At 45.8% G+C, this 10,261-nt stretch overlaps 1 protein-coding gene across 1 annotated transcript; it reads right to left on the bottom strand.

The window, feature by feature from the left end:
• Window positions 1-580: 580 nt before the first annotated feature.
• Window positions 581-9,383, bottom strand: sox10 (SRY-box transcription factor 10). Its single transcript, XM_077010339.1, has 4 exons — window positions 9,244-9,383; window positions 5,808-6,739; window positions 2,831-3,093; window positions 581-2,556 (listed from the first exon to the last, which is right to left on the bottom strand). Exons 2-4 carry the CDS (start codon window positions 6,245-6,247, stop codon window positions 1,781-1,783), a joined length of 1,479 nt encoding a protein of 492 aa, XP_076866454.1. The 5' UTR covers window positions 6,248-6,739; window positions 9,244-9,383; the 3' UTR covers window positions 581-1,780.
• Between the last annotated feature and the right edge of the window lie 878 nt (window positions 9,384-10,261).

Raw genomic sequence — 10,261 nt, 5'->3', positions numbered from 1 at the left:
CCAGATGCGAGTGACACTGAGCTGCTTTATTGAGTGTGAGAGACACTGTCTGTTATTCAGTCTGGATCACATTTATGCAGGAGCTCAGTAAATAAAAGAGAACACACACCAAGCATGACATGAGAACTCGCTTCACATCAGAAAACAGGAAATAAACAATAACAGTAAATAAAATCATAAAACCAGAAAATATAAATAGTTTTGTAATATGTACCAAGCATAATTTCTAAAATTTAGTTTAGTTTTTTTTAATAGTTCTGCTAAATAAAGACTGTTGAACCCAATAAAACACTAAAGTTAAAAGCAGATGAAGAGAAAACAAACCACTAGAGACCTAAAACACTGGACCTCTCCGCTCCTGTCACCCCTCCCCTCCTGATACCCCTCCTGATACCCTCCCCTCCTGATACCGCTCCTGATACCCCTCCCCTCCTGATACCCCTCCCCTCCTGATACTCTCCCCTCCTGATACCCCTCCCCTCCTGATACCCCTCCCCTCTTGATACCCTCCCCTCCTGATACCCCTCCCCTCCTGATACCCTCCTCTCCTGATACCCCTTTCCTCCTGATACCCCTCCCCTCCTGATACTCTCCTCTCCTGATACCCCTCCTGACCCTCAGGCACATGTGGTGAGTGGACAGGCCAGTAAGTCTGGCACAGCCCACATCTCTCTCTCCCTCTCTCTCTCTCTCTCTCTCTCTCTCTCTCTCTCTCTCTCTCTCTCTCTCTCTCTCTCTCTCTCTCTCTCTCTCTCTCTCTCTTGCTCTATGGTAAGCCACTAAAGATGCATTAAAAATAACAACATAATTGTTACAGAACTGTTATGATATGTACAAATCAATCAGCCACACTGGTATATATACATACTCATGAAAGTTCAAACAAACTTCATAATTTCATTACTGAAAGCAAGACAGTGGTGGAGTGCTTCAATGTAGCTATGGCAACAAAAATGACAATAATAATAACATAAATGGTAAATATTATAACAAAGAATTTTAATATAAACAAAATGGCCTTGTTTTGGTTAATAAGAAATGATTAATTCATAAAAAAGGTCAACTCTTAAATGTACCGGTAATATTGTCTTTGAGTTCATATGCGAGTATGTTAGAGGGATGGATTCCATTTCAGATCCACTGGAGCACAAAGATTATACTGTGGGACTCCTGAAACAACCAGCTAAAATAACCAGATAAGTGTGTGTGTGTGTGTGTGTGTGTGTGTGTGTGTGTGTGTGTGTGTGTGTGTGTGTGTGTGTGTGTGTGTGTGTGTCCTAACTGTCAGAATACTTCATCTGTATGGGTTTGGTCTCTAAGCTTTGGTCAGTAGTGTTCAGTAGTGTTCAGCCATTGTAGGCTTCACTCTCCTGTCTGCTGGTTTTGTAATTGTGTTTAGATGTTGATGAAGGCCGTGAAAGCTGTTAGAGGCAGTGTCTGTAGTCTGTAATTATGCTCCATGACTCTGTGCGAGATAGAAACATGAGTTTGCTGAGATATGAATTTACTCTACAAAATTTACTCTATGCAATTTTGTTAAATCCCAATTTGTTTATCGACATCTGATTCTTATTTCTGTTAATAATAATATGCAGATTGTGGTGTGTGAGACAGGTCTGCTCACACCACTCCAACTATCTAACATCTAATGGCATTACGTTCTATTACCCCCACATCCCTCTCCACCCTCCCCCCTGCACATCTTCATCCAAAACCCCTCTAGGCCAGCATCCTCTTCCTCACCATCATCATCTTCACCCGGTCCGTCAGTGTGAGTATGTCATGGCCGAGATAGGGTGGTATATACAGGCTGTTCCCAGTGGGTGGGGCTGTGCGACTGAGGGCCGGAGGCGGGGTCAGCAATGGCTGTGTAGAGGGGTCGCTGGGCGGGGCCCATGTAGGAGAAGGCGGAGTAAAGCCCGGAGGCCTGGCTGGAGTGGGCGTAGTAAGAGCCTGACGCCTGATGTTCGGCGTAGTCAGCAAAGGGCGCCGCCCTGGAGGCCAGTGAGGGGAAGGCGGAGCTGTAGTGTGGCAGGCTGAGGGGCGTGTAGGTGACGTGGGAGCCGGCCGCAGCTCCGGACGCAGCGTCGCTGGAGAAGTGCGTCTCGCTCTTGATGGGCGTTTTCCCGCCGTCGGAGCCCAGGTGCGACTGCTGCTTGGACAGCCAGGCGGCCGAGTGCCCGCTGGCCGCGGCCAGCGCAGACGAGATGCCATACGAGTAGGAGGAGGAGCCTGCGCTGGCCGCCGCCCCTGAGCCCTGCTGGGCCACGCCCCCAGGGTGGTGCCCGTTGGGTGGCAGGTACTGGTCAAACTCGTTGACGTCGAACGGCTCCATGTTGGCCATCACCTCGTGGCTGATCTCACCGATGTCCACATTCCCGAAGTCGATGTGTGGTTTGCCGCTGCCTGACGCAGAAGAAGAGGAGCTTCCGTCTGACCCCACCCCCAGCGAGCTGCGGGAGCCGGCACCACCATCTCTCTTCCCCTCTCCAGATTTGCCCCCCTGGAGTTCTGTTTTTGGGGTAGTAGGGGGTGTGGGGGGGCTGTGATTTGAACCTGCACGCAAAGGAAATCAGAGGAAATGCAAATAGTTCACATGGATATCTGGGAAAACACATATGAGCAGAGGGCAGAGGATGACGGCCGGGCTTCACCAGACCTGAGAGTGCGCTGCAGTGCCCCCTACAGGCCTATTAATGCAGGTGCGCTGCAGTGCCCCCTACAGGCCTATTAATGCAGGTGCGCTGCAGTGCCCCCTACAGGCCTGTTAATGCAGGTGCGCTGCAGTGCCCCCTACAGGCAACTATTCAGGGTGGAGCACGTATCTCACCTGCAGCATGTTGATGGTGTCCGTCAGCCAGCGGAGACCCCGCCCCTGCTCCGTGAGCCACCTCCAGGTGGAGGCTCTTGTAATGTGATTGGCTGTGGCTGACCTCGGGGTCGCCGTGGGCGTCGGCTTCGGCGCTGCCCCCTGGTTTTCCGTTCTTGCGTCTACGTGGCTGGTATTTGTACTCGGGGTAATCCTTCTTATGTTGCTTACGCAGACGCTCCGCCTCCTCGATGAACGGCCTCTTATCATTCTCATTCAGGAGTCTGTGATACACACACACACACACACACACACACACACACGTACAGGTCAGATATAATTATAAACGAGGCTTTACATATACAATGAGGTTTGACATTACATGGGTTGGACAGCCATTTTAGCCATCAGTTCTGTCAAACATGCTTCAGCTGCTTCAGTCCTGCTAACTGAAGGTTCTGGGGTTCTCCAGCCCTGCTGGTGTCTAAAGCTCTGAGAATACCACGCAGTGCAGGACCACTGGAAGACCTTCACGCAGGAGACGAGAGGCAGATCTCTTGCCTTTTGCACTTCCTGGTTTTTAGCTTAGCTTCTCTGTCTCAGTACCCTGACGCTGCTCCTCAAATTTCAAACTGATTAAGCGGTCTCTCAACACAACTGATACTATTTTGAAGTTGGATCAGTTGGGAGTCAGCTAAAATAAAGAAGCTTCTCGTGCTCAAACTGGATGGGCTTCTTGCTAAATCTACATTCTTGCTTATCCCTGAAGGTCGTCGTCTTGGTTACCTGGTCTCTTCACCCACATAGAGACTGTCAGAGGATGGCTCTCACTTTCTACCGCGAACTTTGACACTAAAACTATGCCAGGCTTCTAGCTCCTCCCTGTCTGGATGAACACGCCTCTCACAGCTTGACCTCCAATTCTTATATGTGCTGTGGGCATTTATTACGTGCTCACAGACTGTTGTCCTGTTGAGAGAATAATCTGTGGTCATATTGTTTTGTCTCCTCCTAATGTTTATCTCTCTGTCTTTGCCCCCATCTGTGAACGGCGGTGCGTTTCAAACACTGTAGCTGCTCTGGGTTTGCGGTGCTTTTCACCGAGACCCCAGAGGAACATTCATTTCCTTCAGGATCAATACAGTTTTTATTCATTCATTCATTTTATTCATTCATTCATGGCAACAGTATCTTCAACCTGCACAGCTCATCATGCTCATACTGACTTCCTGCATTACAGTTTGTGTGCACGAATAAACGAGTAAAACTGCACGTTCAGCTCAGTTACGTCCAGCTTCACCAGCCCTTATAAAACAAGAACATCTGTTATTAAAACATCAAACCTCAAACCTATTGAAGGTAGCATGATTATCCGTGCTCCAGTTTACCATCTAAACTGTGGGCGTGTGTAAATGTTGGGTAACTTCATAATCATTTGTGTTCAGAAATAAGTTCACTACACTACACTACACTACTGTACACTACACTACACTACTGTACACTACACTACACTACTGTACACCACACTACACGACACTACACTACACTACACTACTGTACACTACACTACTGTACACTACACTACACTACTGTACACGACACTACACTACACTACTGTACACTACACTACACTACACTACTGTACACCACACTACACTACACTACTGTACACCACACTACACTACACTACTGTACACGACACTACACTACACTACTGTACACTACACTACACTACACTACACCACTGTACACTACACTACTACACAGCAATAGAATCACAATAACACAGGCGTCTCTCTCTTTCACAATAACACAGGTGTCCCTCTCTGTCACAATAACACAGGCGTCTCCCTCTTTCACAATAACACAGGTGTCCTTCTTTATCACAATAACACAGGCGTCTCTCTCTATCACAATAACACAGGTGTCCCTCTCTATCACAATAACACAGGCGTCTCTCTCTATCACAATAACACCGGCGTCTCCCTCTTTCACAATAACACAGGCGTCTCCCTCTATTACAATAACACTGGTGTCTCCCTGTATCAATCAATCAATCAATCAAAGTTTATTTGTATAGCGCTTTTAACAACTCAAGTTGTCGCAAAACAGCTTTACAGGGTTTACAAGGTTAACAATACTATGGGTCCAGAACCCTAATGAGCAAGCCAGAGGCGACAGTGGCGAGGAAAAACTCCCTATGATGGTCTATCACAATAACACAGCAATAGAATCACAATAACACAGGTGTCTCTCACTATCATAATAACACAGCCACACAATCACAATAACACAGCAATAGAATCACAATAACACAGGTGTCTCTCACTATCATAATAACACAGCCACACAATCACAATAACACAGACGTCTCCCTCAATCACAATAACACAGTCACATAATCACAATAACACAGGAGTCTCTCGCTATCACAATAACACAGGCGCACAATCACAATAACACAGCCACATAATCATAATAACACAGGCGTCTCTCGCTATCACAATAACACAAGCGCACAATCGCAATAACACAGGCGTCTCCCTCTATCACAATAACACAACCACATAATCACAATAACACAGCCACATAATCGCAATAACACAGGTGTCTCCCTCTATCACAATAACACAGCTACACAACCACAATAACAAAGGTGTCTATCACAATAACACAGACATTTAATTCCTCATGATTTAAAAAGCAATTGTGTCAGAGATGTAGGAAAGCTGCGTGCTTTATTTCAGTGTAACAATAGTGTCTTTTCTACACTGCTTTTACAGTGCAGCACCGGGACCCTACAGAGCTTCTGTCTGTAGGACAGGACACGTCTGAACATCAGTGTGCCGTTGTGCTGCTGACCCCTGCTGGTTCGGTTCGGTATTTGACCCTCCCAGAGACTGAACAATGAACAAGTAGGCTAAAGATTGCAGGGGTGTGTTGGAACAGAAATAAAATCTTGTTCCTGTAGATGTTGCCGTGGCTGTAGGGTACTTACCTCCACAGTTTCCCCAGAGTTTTGCTGAGCTCTGCGTTGTGCAGGTGTGGATACTGGTCGGCCAGTTTCCTGCGTGCGGCCTGTGCCCACACCATGAAGGCGTTCATCGGCCTCTTCACGTGTGGCTTGCTCTTGCTGCCTGTGTTCACGCGCACAGGCATCGGGACCAGCGTCCAGTCGTAGCCGTTGAGCACCTGGCTGACCGCCTCGCGGATGCCGATAGGGAAGCGGTCGTCATCGTCGTCCGATTTGATGGTGATGCCCCCGGAGATGCCGGCCCCCTCCTCTCCCACTCCAGACAGCTGTGCGTGCTGGCCAGACAGAGGGGAATCCCCCCCACCTGCCGCACTGGAGGAATGTGTTGGTGACATCGAGTGACCGTCGTCCGAGACTCCAGGACTCATCTCTACCTCCGATAAACTCTGTTCTTCTCCAGACATCTTACTTGATGTGCTGCTCTGCAGGTTATTCTACCAAACTAAGGAATAGGGCTCTCTCTCTCTCTCTCTCTCTCTCTCTCTCTCTCACTCTCTCTCTCTCTCTCTCTCTCTCTCTCTCTCTCTCTCTCTCTCTCTCTCTCTCTCTCTCTCTCTCTCTCTCGCCTCGGTGTATATATTTATCTTGTTTTGGAGGAATGTTCAGATGCTGGTCACGGTCTTCTCCGTATTAGGTTCAGTGTAATGACTGCTGGGCTGTGTGTGTCCAGTGTCCAGTGGATCTTCTGATGGTCCCTTCAAGAGTCCTTTCCATACGTGTGACGTCAGAACTGTTCGTTCACCGTGTGTTTGACGTCAGAACTGTTCGTTCACCGTGTGTGTGATGTCAGAACTGTTCGTTCAACGTGTGTGTGATGTCAGAACTGTTCGTTCACCGTGCCAACACAGCCTTGTTTCACAGTGCTCACTGGTCTGTCAGATATGTGGGAAAAGACCCTGTAAAAGAAACAGAAGGTTTAGGCCTTAGATCATGAGAGTGGCCGTGCATAACTGCAGCTTCTCTGACTACTGAAACTTAGTGTACATTATACAACAGTGTGACTGGACTGCTGTATGGACTGAAAGGCTAATGACCACGGTACCCAGAGCCCTTCGTGTCATTTACACCCACAGAGTGTGTGTGGTCAGTCGCACGTGCAGGCCTCGCTACAGTCGTCCGTCATTCGGCGTTCTAGAGCCACGTCGCAGTCACGCGCTGGCGTCAGTTTGCCACGGCTGCCCCGGCGCGAGAGGGTGTGTGTCGCTCCAGCTCTAGGCCTCTCTCGCGCTAACAAGCTACTGTTTAAGGTTTGGCGGTTATTGCAAGGTCCCCGGAGAGCGCGAGCTGGAATAATACACGCGCAGCAGCACAGGGCCTCGCTTCATACCGGCCGCCTGGGTAAACACGGCGCGCGTGTGGGGAGGCTGCTGTGTGCACGCGCTGAATTGGACAGTGTTCGGTGGTTGGGACATCAGCTGTGGCTCCTGTACGGACCTCAAAATATAGCGGAATGTCCAGAACCATTACAGCCTATTTTTAAAAACACGTTACCTTGAAATCTAAATTTTAGCGTAGTACACACACATACGTCAAAGCTTTAAATGCCCATGAACTTTAAAGCAATTTACTTTCTTAAAGGTAAAGGTGCCCTGGTCGTACTGATATTCATCTGTTCTGGCCGGTGAACATTGCTTGGCTGATCAGAGCTTTAGTGCAGGAGTGTCATCATCTCTCATTCGTGCTCCATGTGTTCCTGGGCCGCTATCTGTGGGTTGAGTTACGCCGCCCGCTCTCCAACTGGACGGCGCAGAGAGGTGACCCGATACGGAGCCGTGACTCTGGCGCCCTTAAACACTCTTTTAATCACACCACGGAGCGCGTGGATCGGGTCACACGCAGACACGTCACCCAACACCACGTCACCCAACCGACTTTTAATTAACATCAAAAGGCAGGTGCGGAAAAACCGGCATATCTCCGCCTGGGGCCATCAGTTCAGTACCGACTCTTATTGGGTTTGTGTCGTTGAGCGGCTGGCCGGTTGGTCTTTTAATCTGAATATAAATATTAATGTTAATGTTAAAGGAATACGAATATAAAATCCCCTCGGTTTGCATTTGTACCAGTAAAAATACCAGCGTACTCTTGAAACCAGTGGTTAGGGTTTCTCTTTTACGCTAATTATCTGCATTCTACGATTGACGCTGATTTTAAACACTCTTCTCAAATTATAGTTTAAAAAATATTAACTTGCATTAATGTATTACGAAATAATTACATGACACGACAACAAGTTTCTGCTGCCGCCTGTGCTGGCGCGACCTCGCTGAACAGAGCACCTCTGTGTTTCCAGGTTGTTACACTTTTTTCTGCAATGAACACATTTCAATACAGCGCTCCTGTTTTCGATAGTGATTCCGTCAATGTAATGCAATAGCTAAATGGGCCACACCTTTGTCAGAAGACATTTCTTCGTAGCTAAATGTGATGTAGTCAGTCTCCGACAATTGTAACCAGCTTCGCAGAGTTTACACGCTTCGCTAGACAATTATTTGCCCCTAATTTGCGGATGCCAGTGCAAAAACGTTGGTGGACACCAGACGGTCAGAGACCAGCATTGCTTCTTTTATATATATATATATATATATATATATATATATATATATATATATATATAGATAGATAGATAGATAGATAGATAGATAGATAGATAAATAGATAGATAGATAGATAGATACTCGGCTGTTTTTTACAACCTATCTCCTATCTCTGTCTATCTTTCTATCCATATCTAATATATGTAGATATGGATAGGCCTATATCTATATATAATAGATATATATAGTGTACATAGTTTGAACATAATTTGAATGTTTGTTGCACTGTTACAATATACAATATGCATCAGTGTAGTGTATACTTAATCCAAAAGATTTAATCGGAGTTCCTAATAACGATGACGAATGTAAATAAATACATATTTTTTGGTCATTAGTGTTGTGAAAACATAGTGAGAATCAGAGCAGTAATTTTAACAGTCGTTTAGAAGTAGAGCAGTTGTTCTAATAGTCGTAAACAATTTTTAATAAATTTGAACTCCCTGTTTGTTTGTCCACTAAATCAATATTTTTCGACTATACGGCTCGCGCTCTTTAAGTGTAGCGCAGCTTAAAACTTCACAGAAAAACATAAACCTGAATTTGAAATGAATCCATGAGGACAGTGTCAGCGTCTGGCAATAAAAGCCGTGAAAGTTTATGATAGCCTAAGTCTAATAAATAATAACAATAATAATAATAATAATAATAATAATAATAATAATAATAATAATAATAATAATATCTATTCGTAATTTAAATATCAAAGATTCTCTTTCCAGACTTTGTAAATTTGCAAAAACCGAAGTGTCAGAAAGGAAAGTAAATTGTAAATGAAATAAGCAAAATGCGAAGCGTCTTACTTCAGCATTGACGTTGCTCGATAACGAGAGTCCGCGTGTTCCCCAATTTCCAAAGTGACGCTCGCGCTCACTCCCCAGCCCCCTCGCTCGCGCTGCCCCGCTATCAATGCCTGCTCTGTGTCGCGCGCCGGGACTTAAAGAGCTCCGTTGTGTGAGCAAAGAGAAAAAAATCATTTTGCTGGAAAAAATCTCTTAAAGCAACAGCGAACAGGTTTCTACAGCGGCGCTGATTGGCTGGTTATGAGACCCTCGTATCGCCTATCGGAGGGCGGGACTTCTGCAACAAATTATCTACAATATCAGGCCTCTTAAGATATTAAGATCTATAGAGAACTTATATTTACAAGTATTACATACATCAACACGTTTCTACCGAGCTACCGAGAAAGGAATACAAGAAAAGAGAGGAATATTTGTACCCACATCTGTACCTACAATAACTTTGTTGAAGGGGGAAAACAGAAATTCATGATACACATTAGTAGGTACACAGGTGTGACTAATGTGACTGAGATCTCGAAAAGCCACACAAGGTCATGCTTTATATATAATAGATGACTGAATTGTTGCACAGTTTAGAAATCATTATTATGAAGTAATGTACAAATATTAAATATAATAATGATTTAGCCTACCAGCGTGGAGTCGCGCTGTAATGTTAATGCATATGTTAACGTGATGTTTCTTTCTTGTATATTTTTATGTTATTCTTTGTTTTGTGTTTGCTGGGATTTTTAGCAAAGTTTTGGGGCTGACAAACACAGTTCCGAGTTCCTGTTTACTGTCGTGTCACCTGTTTGATTGGTGTCATCGTGACAGAGTGATCCATGGCCACTTTGAAGTCTTTCGTTTTATCCCCTTCCTTAGAGATTTGAGCTCCAAGACTTAATTATCTGCGTGTGCTTGGCTCACACTGGCGCGTTGTTGAAACTGGTTCACCGCTGTGACCTCTTTAGCCTCGGGGTAAAGCAGAGGTCATAGAGGGCTCTCGGGGCTACTCATCGGTCCTTACACCGTG

Source organism: Brachyhypopomus gauderio, chromosome 6 (assembly GCF_052324685.1).
Source record: "Brachyhypopomus gauderio isolate BG-103 chromosome 6, BGAUD_0.2, whole genome shotgun sequence".
NCBI lineage: Eukaryota > Metazoa > Chordata > Actinopteri > Gymnotiformes > Hypopomidae > Brachyhypopomus > Brachyhypopomus gauderio.
Note: the sequence above shows the minus strand (reverse complement) of the source record. Positions and strands in the feature narration are given on the sequence as shown.